Consider the following 18,560-nt stretch of genomic DNA (forward strand, 5'->3'; position numbering starts at 1 on the left):
ATTCAGACCTGACCTGGTGGGTCGGTCTGTCAGTCAAACCTCTCACTATAGAGGAGTAGGCTGATTTTTAAACCTTTGCTGACAAAGATAAGATTAGGGAATTTTCTCAGCCAATTTTATTATCATATGGTACCTTTAAAATCACAACAAAATTATTTTTCATTTTAAGTTAGAAAAACAATATGGTCGCCTTTGTACTTTCCACTGTGGGATTCTGGCTCATGATCTGGAAGCTGACACTTGGCTCATGTTGCAAGTTTATCTATTATTGGTTATTTTTGTGCCAAATTTGAAACTGTGGAAAAACGTTTTGATTGAACACATTAAGATTTGCTATACTGTGGTGAACTAATGGATCATACTTTTTTTTTATAACAACCAGCCTTTTGTTAATAACTCAGAGCAGAGAAGTCCAGTTTGTTTGCATGGTGTGTCCAAGTTTCACCCCGTCACAGTAGCACATTTCAGCAACAAGGCGGTTCAATGTGCTTTTGGTGTTCTTTTAGCTCAGCAGTGACTAGCACTTAGTGTTTCCTACTGGTCCATGTTGTTCTTTTTCCAATTTTTGGCAGAAGCTCCTTGTTTCTGATTTACAGTACAAGAAACGTTTGATGTGAATAGTTTTAATCCAGATTTATTAAGACAAACGTCGTCTGGTTTCAAAAGATGGTTATGTTGGCAGAGGATTCTATGACTGTCGACAAGGTCCACTGAGCTGGCGGTACATGCTGTTTAAAGCCACCAATTCATCAAATGCAATCTGTTGTATCTCTATTTTCCACGTCAAACTTTCGGTAGCGGTCCACTGATAAACACCTTAGCTTTGAGATTTCCAGTTTTGTTCAGCCTGTTAAAGAAATCAACTTTCAAAATGTCTGACTGCTGCGTGACAACTGACCCCCATCCCCAACACATTTGGTATGTTTTCTGACCACTGAAAGCTGGATCATGGACAATTTTTAAAAGCATATTTGTGAGCCTGCCTCTTTATTATTAAATTGAATATAATTTCAGATCTTTGTACAACTTTTCTTCAGGTTAACTTAGAAAGTGAGATGTTACTGTTCCAGGTTAATTTTTTAAACTACAAAAAAGTTACTGTTAGGGATGCTCAAAAATGAAAAATTGGACTGATATTAATATCCAATAGTAACACCGGTGTTATGCCAGATTTAACAATATTTTATTTTAGAAATTATTTTATCCGATTGCTAGACTAATCGTAAGAATAATTGATAGATTACTCGATTACTAAAATATTCGTTTACAACAGCCCTATTGAAGTTGAGGTCACACTCAGATTTTTGTGGATTTAGTGAAATTCATGATTCCAATTTAATTGCTAACGTTGGTTGCTTTCTCCTTGGTGCTGGGGTCTAGGAAAGATTTATGGACAATGCTAGCCAGACTGTTTTGTAAAATAAAAATCTTGCTCCAGTTTATACATAAAGTAAAAAATACAACAGTCCTTGAACTTGAAGTGACTAAGTTATGACGATAGAGAGTCTAAAACTAACTACAAAAGTTGGGTAAAGTAAAATAACTATCAAAACATAAGACTCAGGAGAACTAGATCAAGAAAAGCAACTCCCCTTCCTTTGCAGACTCAGAGCAGAAAACAAAATGCAGATGTACTCCATAGTTAAAAAAAATGAAACATTTGTTTTAATGAACCATTAAAACAATAGCACAATATCGTTTTCCAAATATATTATTTAAAGACCTCTAAACGTTATGCGTCATATACAAAATCCATGACTCCACTGAACAGTTACAGAGGCACTTTACAAGTCAACATTATTACACAGCTGAAGCAGAATTTATTAGACACTGCTGTAAACAAGGCGTCAATGGTAAAATGAAGATGAACATCTGACTGCAAGTGGGTTGCGGCAGAACACTGAAATGGGAGGAATTACAGAGCTTATAGCAGCCGACATATTTACAAAAAGTACACCAGCTGCATTTGTTTTTGGTGTTGCTCAAACAGACGAACCAGAAATGCTTCACAGGGACTAAAGCAACAATTAGGCTTGGGCCAGCATGAGATTCAACCAGTAGAATAACCTTGCGCAAAAACACCAGAGTCACTGCGTTTAAACAAATAAAACGTATGCTAGACATGCAACATGATGCACTTTCCTTTAAAACAGGAAAGCTGATTTGCGCAAGTAGTGGAAAAAGTAGGGAAACCCTTTATCCAGCAGATAAAAAGGCATAGTCCACACATAGCCAGATTTCTGGGAAAATAAATTCATTTTTATGCGTTTTGGCCTTTCATCTACACAAAATCTCAGTTTTATATCACTAAAAACAATTGTTTATATAAAAAAATACATCCAAACTATTTAGACTATTTCTGAGTCATTATGGCGGGGTAATGAGTCATCTGACAGTTTTGACAGAGTCTCATTTGTGTTGGTGGTCTGAATTGTTTAAAGGGCCGTTTTCATGCGCAATTCCATCTCCACCTTTTACACAATCAGAAATAAGCATGCAGTGAATAAATCAATTTTCAATAAATTTTTTGCACCAAAGTTAATAATAAACACGTTTTCACTCTTTGATTTGAAATTTTAAATTGACATTTGTGACTGTGTACAAAATAGGCCAGCAAATAATGCAGTAAGCACATTGTGAGGGAACGCAACAGTTTTGCAACGTAACTCAAATGAAAATTTTTTCCCCATGTCCCCGACACGGCTCCATAATGACCAACCGACATCGTCTTGTGTTTTAATTAAATACGTTATTTAAAAGTAGTTCAAACACAGCAATGAACCTCCTGGCACCATGTTTAATTCCTAACAGGAAGTCGCAGTTGTAGGCTGAGGTATGTTTTAACTTTGGGCTACACTGCCTCCCTTAAGGGTTTGACGTGTTTAAAACAACTCTCCAGGTCGGAACTGAGTACGAGTGGGATTCATGTTGATAAAAACATTTCTGAAATCGATCCCGCGTGTACGATATGGTTTTTAAACGATGTGGTGGAGATATTTGTTTTTATAAAAACTTGGCTATGTGTGTACAAGGCCTAAAATTCGCTCTTCGCACTTTCATAAGCGTCTCATTGAAAGGGCTAACTACTAACCGGCCCACGCATACTAAACATGAAGATGTTTTCTGTACTGTGGAATAAAAAATGTCTGCTGTAAAAAAAAATTAAATAAATAAAGCTTTAAATATGGAGTCTATTCTATAGGACCATTTGACACACCACTGCTTTCATAAGTAAAGGAAAACTACTGATTCTCGACTCGAACTGCTGCCATTACAATAGTATATATTATTCTGAAAAAAAACTCCGCCATTTTTACCAGTTAATATTTATGTCACCTGTTTATGAGTTACTACTCATACAAATAATCAGTGATTAAATAAATAAATATGTATCGGCCCAGTAAACAGGTATTCAGAGTCTGTTCTGGGAAATAATCAGAGTGATGTGAGAATGATTCCCAAATCCAGCAGAGCACGGCTTATCCTCATCCACAGAGTTGCTGATTTAATTAACATGCTACCACGCCTAGCTCTTCATTGCATGTGGTACTGCATTGCATTTCACATGAAATAAAAATTAAATACATCCCGTTACAATTTTACTTTAAGGAATTAATAAAAATGAAGCTAATTATTCAAGTGCGATTTCTCTTGAAAATAACAACTTTCAGGCAAAAATAATATTCCATAAGGAAAAATAGGTCTTTGTATTTAGAAAGTATTGTATATATATGAAAGCCGAGTGTCTGAATCAGCCAATCAGAGACTCTAGGAGCTGGGTGCTCGACTCCTGCTGTGGTAAATTCACTGAGCTGAACAGCTGGAAGTGCTGAAAGCTGTCGGAGTGTCTGTGCTCTTTGAAGGAGCTGTGCAGCAGTCCGGAGGGATAGTCCCTGTGGAAGAACTCCAGGTCGGAGTCAGAGGAGAGGCTCAGGTCCATGTATCCACTGAAGGAGTACGACATGGTGGGAGACGGGGTGTGAGGGAAGTCCTCAAAAGAGTCCTCGTTGAAAAAGTCTCTGGATTGATTGGCGTTCTCGTCGAGATAGTTCCTGCTGGCGTCAATGTTGTCTGCGAGCGCAACGGGCGAATGCGGTCTGTCGTTGTCTGCGGTTGCAGAGCTGCATCTGTGCCGGTTTTGGGCACACGAGAAGAAGTTCTTGTTGCCGGAGTCATGTGTCAAATCTACGCCTCTGTCCGTAAGAGTCTGGGTCCCGCTGAAGAATTGTCCGGCGTCGCATTCGGAGGAGGAGAGGGAGGATTCGGACATGTCGCTGCTGCAGCTGGTCTCCTCAACGACCAGCTGGTCCGGGATGCAGCGGAAAGAAGGAGCGGCGGGCATGGCAAAAGGAAGCAGGTCCTCCTCCAGGCCGGACCTGAATGGACACCTGTTCTCCTGCGCGCTCTGCTCCCCACCGACCTCGTTGTGACCTGTACAGTCTCTGAGCTCCTCGATTACGCCCGCCTGCTCCCCCGAGACGAGCATTTCACGTTGTAGTCGCCTCTGCAGCTCCAGCCTCATGAGCGTGTGGATGTAATGCGTCTGAACGCGCCGGGCGTCGAACTCGATGCGCCCCTGTATGTTTCCGCAGCTGTCCTTGGTGCATCCGCAGGGGAAATTGAAGCGATCCACCTGTTGGTCCAAAGAAAACCAGCAACATTTTCTCAAAAACGGTCTGTGAAATCATGAAATTCATCATTCGTTCACTAATTTGTCTCTTATGATTTGCAGGGCATCTGCTAGTTTCAGGAGGTCAAATTTAAGACTTTTTACAACATTCTTTTAATGTAGTTTGAATAAAATTTAAGACTGAAAAAAATCTAAATATAGGGGATGGTTGGGAGATTGTGCTCTATTACAAAAACTATCCATTTGGTTTTGTGCCAGTGATAAAGGCACAAAGGATAGCCAGTTGCTGGTAGCTTCAACTGCTTGAGTCACAGAATGCAATAATGATGTTGTGCGCAACCCAAATTTTTGTTTGACAAAAAAGTCCTACGAGAAAAACAACTACATGAAATAGTTCTGCCATGACAAATGTAAGACTTGTGATTAGCATGTTTAGCAAATTCCACTTTTTAAAAATGAATTTAAGACGGTAATTTTGGACATAGAAATTTTTAAGACTTTTTAAGGATGCGTGGACACCGTGGCTTTAGAGCTCACTGCTGTCCAGCACACTATGGATGCAAGTTAGCAATTAACAAGTTAATCTAAAGCTGATTGATTTTATTGATGGACTATTAATTAAGCTCTGTCATGCAGCTCCGCTGAACCAGCGCTACTAAGGTGATAGCTTAAGGAACGTATCGAGTGTTCACATTTCAAAACAGAACCGCAATAATAGCCATTTTGTATTCCACACCAGACTCTGGACGGTTTCCCTTTTCCGTTTTGTTATGGCCCCGCCATCTTTGTTTCTGTATCAACTAGCTTAATTTAAGAATGACCAGCAGCGCCCTCTTCTGAATGGAGGCCAAATTGCAACACTAAAAGAAGGTCAAAGCAGACATTGCAAGTTCATCCAATAAAGCATTAATCGACATTTGCATCCTTGTTGCAGACATATCTTTTTTTCAGTCTTTGTTAATGTTTTCCGAAGCCTTTGTAGTCCTTAATGCAAACATGACTTGTTGCGAGTCAGTGTTGTACCTGGCACTTGATGCCTGCCTGACTGCAGGCGCAGGTCTCCGGCTCACAGAAGCCCCGACAGTCGCAGCCGCAGGCCTCCCTGGAGAGCCGCAGAGCGTGAAGCTGCCTCTTCTCCTCCTTGTCGATGACCTTCGCCCCCGCCGCCAGGAGGAGAGCCTGTCGCTGTTTGGAAGAGAACGGCTGAAGGTACCCGCCGTCCTCCAAATCAGACTCACTAACATGAATGTCAGGGTCTCCACCCAGAACTTGATCTGTCGTCAGCTTCTCCGCCTCGTTTTGGTCAATGGCTCCACTTATGATCAGCTGGAATCAAACACAGCAGCGGTTCTAGTTACCACAAGCTTTGTGAGCGAGATCAGTGCAAAGCTGAGATCAAGAGCACTCACTTGGTGTTTTAGTGCCTCAAACCTCTCTTGAATTAGTTTCTCTTTGTGCCTCTCTCTGCGCCTGCTGCGCTGCTCCATTGCATGCTCGTCCACGGTGTACCTTCGGAGGGCGCTGTGTTTGCGCACCATGCCCAGGGTGGCACCCCCTCTGCTGGGCACACTGGTGAAGCCCTGGCAGCGGGGGAAGCTGAACTCCGTCACCTGGTCAAAGCGCACACTGTTCTGCCTTTTTGAGAGCTTCGGCTTCTTCAGGATGGGCCAAACTGGTTAGGTTTTAAAAAAAAACAAAACATCACAAACGGTAGATAAAGCAGTGAGCATTCTATGAAGAAACATATCTGCAAATAAAAACTAAATGTATACCACAAGTATCACCTATTAAAACCACAAACCTCATAGATTTTATGAGTATAATCTAAGTTTTAACACTATTATCAGCATTATTAATGTATGCTTCACAGAACCTTTATGTCGTCTCATTATCATTATTAACAGTCGTGTTTTATTAGTCTTTCTGCTAGCTGAACATTTTTATTGTCTTTCCCATGCTTAATATTGTTTATCCTCATTCTTTATTTTGTTTTTGTATTTGGTTGCCTAGTAGTACAGTGATAAACTTGGTGTCTGCAATTTCTGGCCAAAATGTTGAAAACCATGTATCATTTTCCACTGCATGGTGGGACATTTATTAGCACTGTGGTGTTTTTGCAAGAAGATTCTCGGCTTCAGTTAGGAGAAGGTTAGAAGGTTCAAGGATTATGAATTGTTTTATATTGCATTGTAAATAAGCTGGCCATCCACAAAATTAGTGGTTCAGTTCAGCCTCGGATACATACAAAAGTGTGTAAAGCTTACAGATAATCACCATGCAAGCACAATTAAATAAAAAAAAAATCTTTAAAAGACTGATGAAGAACAAGTCTGACTTTTGCTGAAACCTTTGTAATTTCCAAAGCGGCCACTAGGGGGCGTACTACCGGTGCCTGGCTTCATTTGGGCTCGACAATTGAACACAAGTGAAAAGGAAATGCCAAGAAAAGCTCGAGTAAACAAGTAACCGATCAGCTGCAGAAAGAAGACGAACTTCTTCTTCCTTTTATTTTTCCCTGCAAAGTAATCAGGCTCTCAGCCTGATCCGGCCACGACAGCGTCCGTCGGGTCAGTGTTGGACCTCGGCAACAACATGAAACACATCCAAGTCTGAATCCCCAGCAGCAAAACGTGAAGAAAAGCGAGCCCAGCTGGTTGACTTAGTATCATCTGCTCTGTTTGTCTGAACACATCCAGTCTAAGTCTGCTAATCCTGGACTATGCTGCATTGGCAGTGTTTGTCCTGAGGAAGAGATTATTGTAACCTTTCTGAAAAAATCTCCATAACCCCGGTGTTTGTTTCCACACCAGTTTCCACACTGAGCCTCTCTCTTCCCTATTTTTTTTGCTTTTGGGTGCAGGACTAGTCGTGCTTCATTCTTAATATGATGGATTCAGATCCTCTTGTTCTTCTTGTTTATATTTGCTTTTTTCTGTTTTTATTTCCTTCCTCTCTAAATAGTCGAGTTCACTTCTTGCTTTTGCGAGGATTATTTGGTTTTCTTTTAGCTCTCCGCAGAGGGAAGGAAGTCGTTAGGGTTTTATTTGTTGGGGGGTTTTTATTTTTCGCCTGTTTTATTTATCATTTTAATATATTTTTACGACATCTTTCGTGTTTAAATACGTCTCCGGTTCGAGATTGAACAGGATAAATTACGTCGCCGATGAGTGACGGCGAGAGCGGCCTCCTGTCTGAACGAAGCCATTTCATACGACTTGTTTAAAACGATGCTGCTATTCAAATTGATCCCACTTCTTCTTATTGCTGAAGCAAATGATCTACGCTGTCCCTCTCTGTGCGTCTTATCTGCGACGGGGCTTAAAGGCTGCCGTTTTAAACATATCAGTCAGTCATAACTTCTGCTCCAGGTTGATAAGAGACACTCCTATAAAACGCCGGTGAGGAAACGCGCCGATAAGGAAGGAGGTTTGCATTATTTGAAATACGAGAGGAGGGGAACAAACGTGACTTACTGGGTGATCCGGAGGCTGACGCAGGACTGTGAGGTGTGAAGTCTTGGTTCTCGGAGGAGCTTCCCTCCCCGTCTGACTCCCACTCAGAGGAGGCAGGAGAGGAGAGGGACGATGGAGAAGCAGAAGAAGAAGAGGAGGAGGAGGAGGAGATGGAGGAGGGAGAGGAGTAGCAGGGATTTTCCTCTACTTCTGCAAACTTCCTCTTAAGGATGTCTGTCATTGTTTGGCTGTGGCGGTTCCTAAACGCTCTGTATGAACACAGAAGAAACAGAAACACGGGTTTAAATAACTTAACACTGTGTTGTAATAAATGTGCAGCCTAGTGGAGGAGGAGGAGTTTTTGGATTTCAAATTGAAGTACTTCAAAGTCCTAGAAATACCAAAGTTAGCATCCTGTAGCAAAACACACTGCTGCCCCTCTCCAACCTGCTGCTGCACACTTACTTCTTGTGCATTAATCCAAAACGTGTGTTATTTATTATAGGATCTGCTATGCTTAAAAACTTTTGAAGATCAATGCTAATGCTAATTTTTGAAACATGTAACATGTCTGATAATCCTTCCTAAAATACATAGGTCCTACATTTGTAGGACGAAAAAACAATTACTCACTTTCTCTTTTGTTTGTTTGTTGTTGTTTTTTTTGTTGAAATTAAGCTGTATTTTAGTACATGTGACCACTTAATGCTGCACAATCAAAGAATGACCGTTTGCAGTTCTTTATAATCCATAAAATGTTTAGATAATCTGCTGTGCATAATAATTTGGAGCAGTGTATTTTGAGTTTTTTATTTTTGAAATAATTACTGTTCTCATGGGGAGCTTTGCTCAGTAAAATTTGATCTATACTGTATTAGTTCATGACTTGAAAATTATACTGACCATCATTTGCACTGACCATTTAAGGAAACCTGAGAATATACAGTATCACTTGCATAATAATTTGGAACATGTTGTGTCTTTAGTATAGCAAACAGATTGATAAAATGTGCATTATTCTGTACATTAAAGATAAATTTAAGAGGTGCTTTTTTTATTTTTGCTTGTGTCCATTTATCAAAGATACAATAATGCATTTATTTTTATAGAAAATATTATTCCACCTGTAAAATTAATGTCACATAAGAAGAAATAATTGATGCCTTTTTGTTTGGAATAAAAACAGTTAGACCATATTTAAATGTCTATATCTGTTTTTTCACTGTATTTTTAGCCAAAGTTTTGATACTGTAACAATCTCATATCAATGAACAATGACACTAAATATGCTTTGCACTTTTTATTTATTTTTTTTTGCAAGTGACAACTTCAGGAATGAGAAGCACTTCCTGGTGGAGCCGGTTCCCAGCCACCAGTTTGTTTAGGCTAATTCCATCTTGATAGTGATTTACCTAGAAACCAAACATGTTTCACAAGCTAACTCGGAAAATCCTCCTCTCACTTACAGCTAGCCGAGCACCTAGGAGACTTAACAGCGGCAAGGCAACTTCACGACTCTTCTTTCGTTTCCCTGCAGAGTAATTGGCATTCCAGTGATTCCTTAAGTTTCTTTTTGTTTTGTTTTTGTAAAGAATACATGGAAACGGAGCGTCCAGCGGTTGTATGCTCAGGGCTGGGCGATCAAGAGGCTGCTATTTTTGGATACGAACATGGAAAACGAATCCAAACAGGAGCGCTTTGAGGGAAACAGATCTTAGCCAAAGAGAGCGCTGAAACAAAGGGCTGTCAGAGAACAATGAACGTTTTCCCACGGTGAGGGTTACTGACTGATGCTGGGCTGAAACAAAACAGACAAACTGATTTCCTAATGTAATGCAGCCTTAAATTAAACTGCTTTGTCTGATTACACAATCACAACAAACTGAAACATAAGGTCCAAATTTTATTTTTATTTACAGCATTTCTTTTTTTTTTTTATAACAGCGCATCATTCTGTTTGCTTTCACACTTTTGGAGGAAAAAAAGCAAACAAAGACAAATGTACCGCAATCTTACAATCTAATGTAAGTAGAAATGCACTAATCAGGCTTTTTTTGGGATCTGGTTTTCTTTTAGGCCCGACTTCTCAATTTTAACTTTGAGAGATTACAATTTTTATCTTAAAAACAACAACTAGAATACAAGATTAGAACCTTTTATGCATCAAAGTGCATGTCTTCATATGTATCTACAGTTTAATAATCTAAAAAGTAGCTTTGAAATACAAGATGTTGGTTGAAAACGGTGGGAGGTCTTAGTTTTATTCATTTAAAAAAATTAATAAAAATATTTTATTCATGTAAAGTACATGGCATTGATAGGTAGGCCTATACATTTGATTGATTGGTTTAAAATGTCCGGTAAACATCTTCATGTTGGACTTGAAAATAGGATGAACTTAAAATATCTGAGTCAAGTTTAAATTTATAAAAATCCAACACTAAAAAGAAAAACATCACATGTGAGATGAGTATATGACTTTAAAATGTTTGTAAAACATACACAGCATACACAGAAGACACTTTTTTGGGGGGGGCGCCCCTCTTTCCTCCAAAAAGCTTGGTGCCCTGGGCTACTGCCCTTGTAAGCCTGTTCTAAGGTCTGGTTTATCACATCAACAATTCAATTTAATTTCCCTTTGGGATTAATAAATTATATTGCATTTGAATCCCATTGAAAAATGGTCGACTCTAATCTGTGGCTGCTTTATTGTTTCACCTCTGAACAAATGTACAGCTTGTACAAAGAAGCTAAAATAGATAATTCACTTGTCATAAAGGAAAGCATGTTATAACATAGCTCAGCATGAATTACTGGCCATTATCTTGCCCTAAGTACTGCATAATAGGTAAGACTGTGTGTGCGTGTGTGTGTGTGTGTGTGTGTATTAACAGAAGACAATGTCCTGGATTCATTGTTTAAAAAAAAAAAAAACAGAGGTGAAACAAGAGACAACTCAGTCAGCTTCTTTGGGAAGAACACTCAAACAGTGAAGCTCCCTGCATAACAGTGTTTTTATCTCTCCTGCGAAACAAATGTTTCCACAGATTTAACACAAAAGAAACAGTGGCAGCATTTCCAATTAATACTGCGGCACAGAGTAAGTGTAAGGACAGCCTTCTGTCCCAGTTCCATCCCATCTATTACATATCTGACAGAGCAGAAAGACTCGCTGCACATCTAGGTATCCACTGAGACCGCATCAATAATTTAAAGGTTCAAAGCAGCGGCAGCGGCACACTGTGCACGTGCGCGTGCACGTGAACCAGAAGACCGACTGTCAATAAATTCATGGTCTGACGACGTTACACTGTTACTTTACTGAGAATTACTTCTTCTTTCTTTTCTTTTTTTTTTTCTTTCGTGTTCCCTGCAGGAATGTTGCGCGCATGTCACACTGGGTTTGCACTGAAGCAGCGCAGGGATCGTTTCCTGTTTGGCATAATAACAGTCATTAGGCAGCTGACCTCCTGACCTTTTCGCCGAGGAACACGCACACTCACGCATACTGGGTACATGTCAGCTACAATGACAACAGTGTTCCCCGCTTTCTGTACGCCACAAACACTGCTGTGCCACAGGCTCCATTTAAAACTGGGCACACTTCCAAAAAGACTGCTCCACAGCACCACAGTCATAAACTTCTCGAAACAAGAGGTGGAAGTTTCTATAAAGTTCATATGTTTATTTTAATCATTAAAAACTGTAAAATTGCCAATAATTACCAATTAATTGCCCATAAATCGCATTCACTTTGGCTACATATTTATTATTAAAACGACTAGGCAACTATGGCTGAACAAAGTACAAACTGTAACACTGAGGAATACAGCCGCATGTAGATACTTTTTTGTAGGTTACTTACCATAAAGTAAAGATGAGCATGCTAGTGAAGAGGGTCCGAGGCTGTCACGAAGTTACAGCTCTCGGCTGCCGTCGGGCCAGCTGAGCATTTTGTTCTGTTTATGTGAAGCTGCACAGTAGTACTAGTGTGAATATGAGAGGACAGGCTGGGAGCAGCCAAAGACACAGACTGGGTCAAGATAGTTCACCGTTCTGAAACTGCCTGGGATCTCGCACCTGCGCACAACCGCCCGGGTTGTTAGCTACGCTAACAGCAACATTAAGCCACGACTAAGCCAACTATTAAATATTGTTAGACCTCAAAAACATTTTGACAGTTTAATTTTAATGTTAGACTTTAGACCGAGCTAAAGAATACCGAAACCTTTACATTTTTCGAAATTACATATATCGCAAAGCCATTGTTAAGCAAAGCAGGAAGCGCCGCGCGGTGACTCCTCTTGTTTGGGACATGTTCCTCTGTGTGTCTTCACTGTCTGTCCTGACGCAGGCTGTGACACACGCAGAGGCGGTAGACACTCATGACTCTCGGTGCTGCCCACAGATTTCTGTCTGTTGTGTTCACACTGGAGCGGTTTGTGCCAGTAATGACGAGCTAGTAAATAAAGAACCTTTAACCCTCCAGCTGGTGACTGGGAAAACAGCCCAAGGTTTATACTTACCTCTTCTGTTTGCTTGCTCCCTTTAACTTAAAGTGAAAAAGATGCTCACTGATATTTAGAGGATGTTAATAAATTTGTAGAAACGATCATGAGTGAAATCTAGGAATTTTATTAGATTGAGAGCAGCGGTTTATATATCCAAACTTTTAAAATTTCAATGACAGCTCTTCAAAATCAAGTGAAACATAAAAAGTTTTAAATTCCTCATTATAACTTTTAACAATATAATTCCTGTTTGCAAGCACTTAGAGACCCAATAAATTAGACTGACTAAAAAGTCGATTTATTTCAAGAACTTTATCCCTAATTGAAACACATTATATGGATTAATTGCACACAGATTGATGCTTGAAAGAACTTTATTTTTGTTAGGATGTTTTTTTACAGCTAGTAAAAACATTACATTTAAAATTAGGATATTACATCTGACCAATAAAACAAATATTTTAAAAACAGAAATATGGGCTTAACATAAGTGTAAAGGTTGATATTTTGTATATCATATTCTAGTCTACTGTATATGACTGCATATGCTCCATGTACCCAAAACCCACAGACTGGATATGCTTGATATGCTTTTATGCATCCACGTTTAACTTAATATCCCAAGCAATCTGAGCAACACTGTTTAATCATTCGTTGAAGAAGGCAAAGAGCTTGACACAACTTCAACCTCTGTCTTTGTCTCAGTGATAATCCACATGAGACAGGACTCTCATGTCATCTTCAATCAATCAATCTTTATTTATACAGCACTTTATGCACCCAAAGTGACCAATGTGCAATAGATATAAGTTAAACATGGCCAGTTAAACAGATAGACAAAAAAAAAAGAAAATGAAGATCTACTGATAGTTGAGTGGCAAGATGAAAGCCATTGTTAGAAGAAAGCAATAAAAGATTTTACTTAAATGTTATCATTTATGGGGCTCGGAAAATATGTGGATTGTTGGTAAAGAAGTCCAGTTCGTTTACTGTTCACATAGGGGACATGTCTGCAGCCCTCCAGACCTGTCATGAATCTGGTGATTAAGCTCTTGTTTCTGGTGACACACTCTCCCTGGTATTGGTGTTGCTTTTTTTGAAACATGATCCCTCTAACGCCGCCGTTCCAAAAACTCCAGGAAGTCTCCTTCGGCAAAGAGCCGCTGCAGATGGAAACACGGATTATGGATGTCGGTATAAATCCGCAGAATTTTTTTGCTCAAAGAAATCCTCCTTTCAGATTTTGGTGTTGCGCTTTATAAACAGATGCCAACGTGACTGAAGTTTATTTATGCACATGACAGTGCCAGGGGGAGAAATTTTAGTGCAAAAAAACAACAACCAACAAACAAAAAAAACTAGTGAGTGGAGAAAATTAAAGGATTAACATTCCAGTGCCTCTGCTTTTAAAGATAATCACAGGCTACTCTGCGGAAAGAAAAATGAAGCTGAGCTCTCGAGAAGACAGACACAGAGTGCATCAGATAAACAGATGGATAGACAGATGAAGGAAAAGACTAAAACACCAAATGAGCCTGCGGTTTGACCTCCACGTCGATACACCTCACGCCGACAAATTGAATAAAAAGACATTCCTCTGGAAGCCTAAGTATCTGTTAGTCCAAATATTCTGACCAGAGGATGGACAGACAGGCTGCTGACCTCAGCTCTCCGTGTAAGTGTGTTACGAGAGAGTGACCCACTTTAGATGGGATCACTACGGTGCACTGCACTCCGCTGTCAGTGACCTGCACGAGGAGTAAACACCAGGGAGAGACAGCGGGAGGATCAGTACAGTGAAACAGCACAAACAGGTAGCAACATGCGGCTCACGGTGGACTTTTAGCAACACCGCAGCTAATCTACGCCGTGCATGTTGGTGCGATTCAGTCATAGCACATGATCAAAGAGTTCTGTTGGACTTCGAGGCTATTTATAGGACAATTGCACTGCCTGGACCAAAAATACATGTGTGCAATACAGTTGGAGTTTCCTGTTGCCCAAGCAGGCTGTCACACTGTGACTTGCATGTGTCCTAATGTGTCAGGAGGGGGGGTGATGCGGGGGCGGATCCTGTTTTTAGCCTGCGCTCTTATAGTGCAAAGAGAACAGAAACGAGTCATTGTGGAAAATTAATGTGCTACTTCAGACTGCAGTGATAACCCGAATACAGTTAGACCAGCACATGTGCAGTGATTGTTTTGCTTATTAACTATATTAGCGCAACAACAAAAGTGTCAACTGATCCAGACTCCTGACCAGATTTCTTAACATGTCTGTCAGTGATGTCACTGCTGCTTAAGGTTGTTGGTACAGCCTTAAAAAGTCTTAAATTCATGCATCTAAAATTAAGGACTTAAAATATCATACATTTATTTTTAAAATGGAATATGGTCTTAATTACATTAATCACAGGTTGCAGCAGGGCTATTAATCTTGTACGTGTAGGATTTAAAAAAACAACATATGTAGGTTTTTTTTTTCTCACAAACAGACATCTTCATTGTGTTCTGTGACTGGAAGCAGTCAAGGTCATAAACACAATAAAAAGAAGAAGAAATAAGTAAATAAGTTAGCAAGTAAGTCTAGATTATATCTATGGGAAAGGCTACTTGTAACTTGCTGCTAATGTACCATTGCTAGCTCGCTAGCCTATCTGCGTCTGTCATGGGTAATTGCAAATGTATCGGCAGTTGACCGGACAACACTGCCCAAACTAGGTTAGGTGCATTCTGGGTAAAAACAAAAACATTAAAAAACATTTTGAGCTTGACACTACGGAGGGTTTTGCTGTGCTAGATTGCAAAACGGCACATTTTACAATCTAGCACAATCTGTGCTTTAAATTTCCTCCAAGGCACAGTGGCTGAAAATGTACGATAATAATTTCACAAAGAAGTTTCATTCAAGTTGCCAATAAAAGTTGTTAACTTTGACTTGCTGAAACCTGCAGACACCCTGTGTTTCTCAACACTGGCACACACAGATCTATTCAGTGCCTATTAATCCTATCAGCAACGAGAGCAAACCACAAGTGGGCTTTCAGTCCAGATTACGTAACCTTACATTTAACCTACATTCTGGCTGCTGCTCAGGTTGCCGCCTGCCTGTTGTAGCCCGGTTTCCTCGGTCAGGCTGTGCCAGCGATGGCCCGCATACAGCCACATACCGACAAAGTCTGACAGGGCTTCGGGGCGAGAGAAAGTCTGCCCCAGTTCCGCTCCTGTTTCCTGTGAACGCGACTTCAGGGGTTTACCCCGTTTCCTGGACCACACCACTCGCCCTCAGTTTTCTCTCCGGGAAGGGTCGGGGTTGTTCTGTGATGGAGTCGGGGAAATAAAATTCCTTGTTGCCCCCCCCCAACCCCCGACACAACGGAGGAACAGAAAGACGGAGATTTCTAAAGGCTTCTGATGTCACACTTTAACAGTTGTCACCATGGACACGGAGCAGATGTAAACCAAGGGTTTCTATTTTAGAGGGAATGTGATGAATCACCAGCCTGCTTCCATCAGCAGCACTGTGAGCATCAGAACCGTCATCATTTCGTCATGGCAACATGAGTGTAATACTTTGCATCACAGGAGAATAGATGAACAGATGCCGTCCTTTTCAAAAGTATTCGTGCCCCTTAAATTTTTCCACATTTTGTCCTGTTACCACAAAGTGCTCAACTGCAAAGTGAACGAAAAATGGTGAATGATTTTCAAATTTATTTAACAATAAAATCTAAACAGCATTTTTGGGGCTTTTTGCAACTTTCTTTCGGTGTATGCCTCCACCTCTGCACGTCCTAGGGCTGTATTTCTATTTATTCATTCATTCATTTATTTAGGTCTGTTCTTCTTTGCAACATAGCTCAAACCCAGTCAGACTGGACGGACGGCAGGTTTTACATCTCATGTTTGTTGTGCTGAAAATTTTTATCTCCAGAACTTGTAACTCGTAAATGCATCACAGCATCAAGATATAGATTTTCAGAACGCAATGCACGTCTGTCATCCTGACAGCCGAATGATGTTCAGGAATGCCATCAGTACTGTGTTCCTGTTATAGGTGGACACACTGCTTGTGTACTTGCAGCCGTAAACACATCACTGTTTCCAGAGGACAAAGGTGACTGTAAACTGACGTTGGTTTCCATCAGATTTAAAGGCCAGGCCCTAGATCTGTTTTTAAAGGGCATGTATTATTCAAAAGTCACATTTTACACATCTTTGTACTTCCATTTGGACCTGAAGTTCTTAAAACAACACCCACTTGGTTTTTGGCAATAAGTCAATGTTTTTTGGGTGTATGGAAAATGAGCTGCTTCAAAAACCTCCTGAATGTAATATCACAGATCAGCAAGCACTGCCTGTTACCTAGCAACCCTGGCAAAGCCCAGTCCATTACCTAGCAACCCAAGTGAAGCTGCAGCTCCTCTGGTTGGCTACTTTAACACTGTATGCATTGTACAATGGCTGCTGGAAAGGACAAGTGGTTTGTTGTCCAGAAACCACTTGCTGCATAATTCTTGGTTCTATAGGAGGCTCCACTTCTGCTTTTCAAGAATCTACGTTGTACGTTGCGCATCTGTTTGCTGACATTTTCACATGCCAGTGTAAATGTTGAGTTGGGGCGCGTGGCCAGCAGCAGGATTTAAAGTGACAAGACGCCCTAAAACAGCCCATTCTAACACAGAGCTCAAAACGGACAGAAATGAGCAGACTGAAACCTTTTTATCCAAAGTGACTTTGTGAAAAAAAAAAAAAACAATAAACATGTTTTGAATAGCCCATATATCTATCCTCTTTGATATAGATATATCCAAGAAAGCATAATATGTCATCATTGAATACAAAAAAAGCTTAAATGTTACTAGGAAATGTTTTATTGCAATTCTCCGCTGTAAAAACCCCATTATCATTTTATTTTATGGACGCCTTTAAACGACACTTGAAATGATGCATGAGAATGTCTCTGTAGTTTCAAAATGTCAACAGATAAAGACGTGGATCAAATTTCCACCTAGTGACAGTTTAAGTGCTGTGACATCTGCCTTTGTTTGGTCTGAAGAGGTGGTGAAACCGAGAGCTTCCTGTGACTCTAATGGCTCGGACTGGATCTGTGCCAAGTGTATCAGCATCGTACAACTTATTCCCCCGTGCGACGCGGCTTCACACGCTCACATAAGAGGCATCCATGCTCAGCTGTTGACTATAGACAGTTAATTGCATGATGAAAAAAAAAAAGGTACATCTTGGCAGCATGTCCATGCGGTGTAAAACACCATCCAGGCATCGCGACGCTGCAGAAGCGAGAACAGCTGCAGCCCACGTTCCAAAGTAGGTTACACAACTTAAAAACTTTCAACTGAAACGATCTTATCTGGCTGTACGTGAGCAGCTCAAGCTGAAACAACAAAGCAGCAGCATGAATGGTTTTTGACACCCCTCCTCCAACAATGAGCCTCTTGTCAACAAGAGAGCTGTGGTGACCTTTCATATAAACTTTCGAACTTGGACATGAGATGCATTGAGGGGACAAAAGGCATTCACACACACACACAAATAAAAACTGAAGCTCATCTCTGATTAGAGATTAATTTCTTCCCTCTGCAGTTTAGCTATGCACCTGCACTACAGAGTGGAGGCGTTATTAGCATGAGCCTGGCTGTCAGCTGTAGTCTGGGAGCTCCTGTTTTCTCTCTGGCTCCCAGCGCAGCGTGCTCTGCTCTCGGTGGCGCTCACATGCGGCTCCATGTGAGCCTCCTGCAGGAACATGCAGCAGCTGGAGGAAGGAGACCTGCTCTGCTGTCAGCTGTTTGAGCCAGAACTGACTGTGAAACTGAGAGTGGGTGAGCTCTGGGTGACTCCCCTCCCTCAAATGTTCATTGCCCTTCTTCTTCTCCACTGCAGCTGGGAAAACACATGCAGAACAGAGAGACAAGGAGTCTCTCATTTAGCTCAGTAATGGAGGCCCTTG

The 18,560-nt window shown here is 40.7% G+C and overlaps 1 protein-coding gene across 1 annotated transcript; it reads right to left on the reverse strand.

Annotated features, from left to right (window-relative positions):
* Positions 1-1,642: 1,642 nt before the first annotated feature.
* LOC122841322 (cysteine/serine-rich nuclear protein 2-like) lies at positions 1,643-12,089 on the reverse strand. Its single transcript, XM_044134562.1, has 5 exons — positions 11,948-12,089; positions 8,104-8,351; positions 6,040-6,302; positions 5,654-5,956; positions 1,643-4,633 (listed from the first exon to the last, which is right to left on the reverse strand). Exons 2-5 carry the CDS (start codon positions 8,321-8,323, stop codon positions 3,752-3,754), a joined length of 1,668 nt encoding a protein of 555 aa, XP_043990497.1. The 5' UTR covers positions 8,324-8,351; positions 11,948-12,089; the 3' UTR covers positions 1,643-3,751.
* Positions 12,090-18,560: the final 6,471 nt, after the last annotated feature.

This window comes from Gambusia affinis, linkage group LG12 (assembly GCF_019740435.1).
Source record: "Gambusia affinis linkage group LG12, SWU_Gaff_1.0, whole genome shotgun sequence".
Classification (NCBI taxonomy): domain Eukaryota; kingdom Metazoa; phylum Chordata; class Actinopteri; order Cyprinodontiformes; family Poeciliidae; genus Gambusia; species Gambusia affinis.

Excerpts from the sequence above, each read along its gene's own strand:
- LOC122841322 (XM_044134562.1), bottom strand. The coding sequence starts at position 8,323 with ATGACAGACATCCTTAAGAGGAAGTTTGCAGAAGTAGAGGAAAATCCC. Across the intron at positions 6,303-8,103 it reads GTCAGCCTCCGGATCACCCA|TTTGGCCCATCCTGAAGAAG; the intron begins GTAAGTCACGTT and ends AAACCTAACCAG. Across the intron at positions 4,634-5,653 it reads AGGCAGGCATCAAGTGCCAG|GTGGATCGCTTCAATTTCCC; the intron begins GTACAACACTGA and ends TTGGACCAACAG.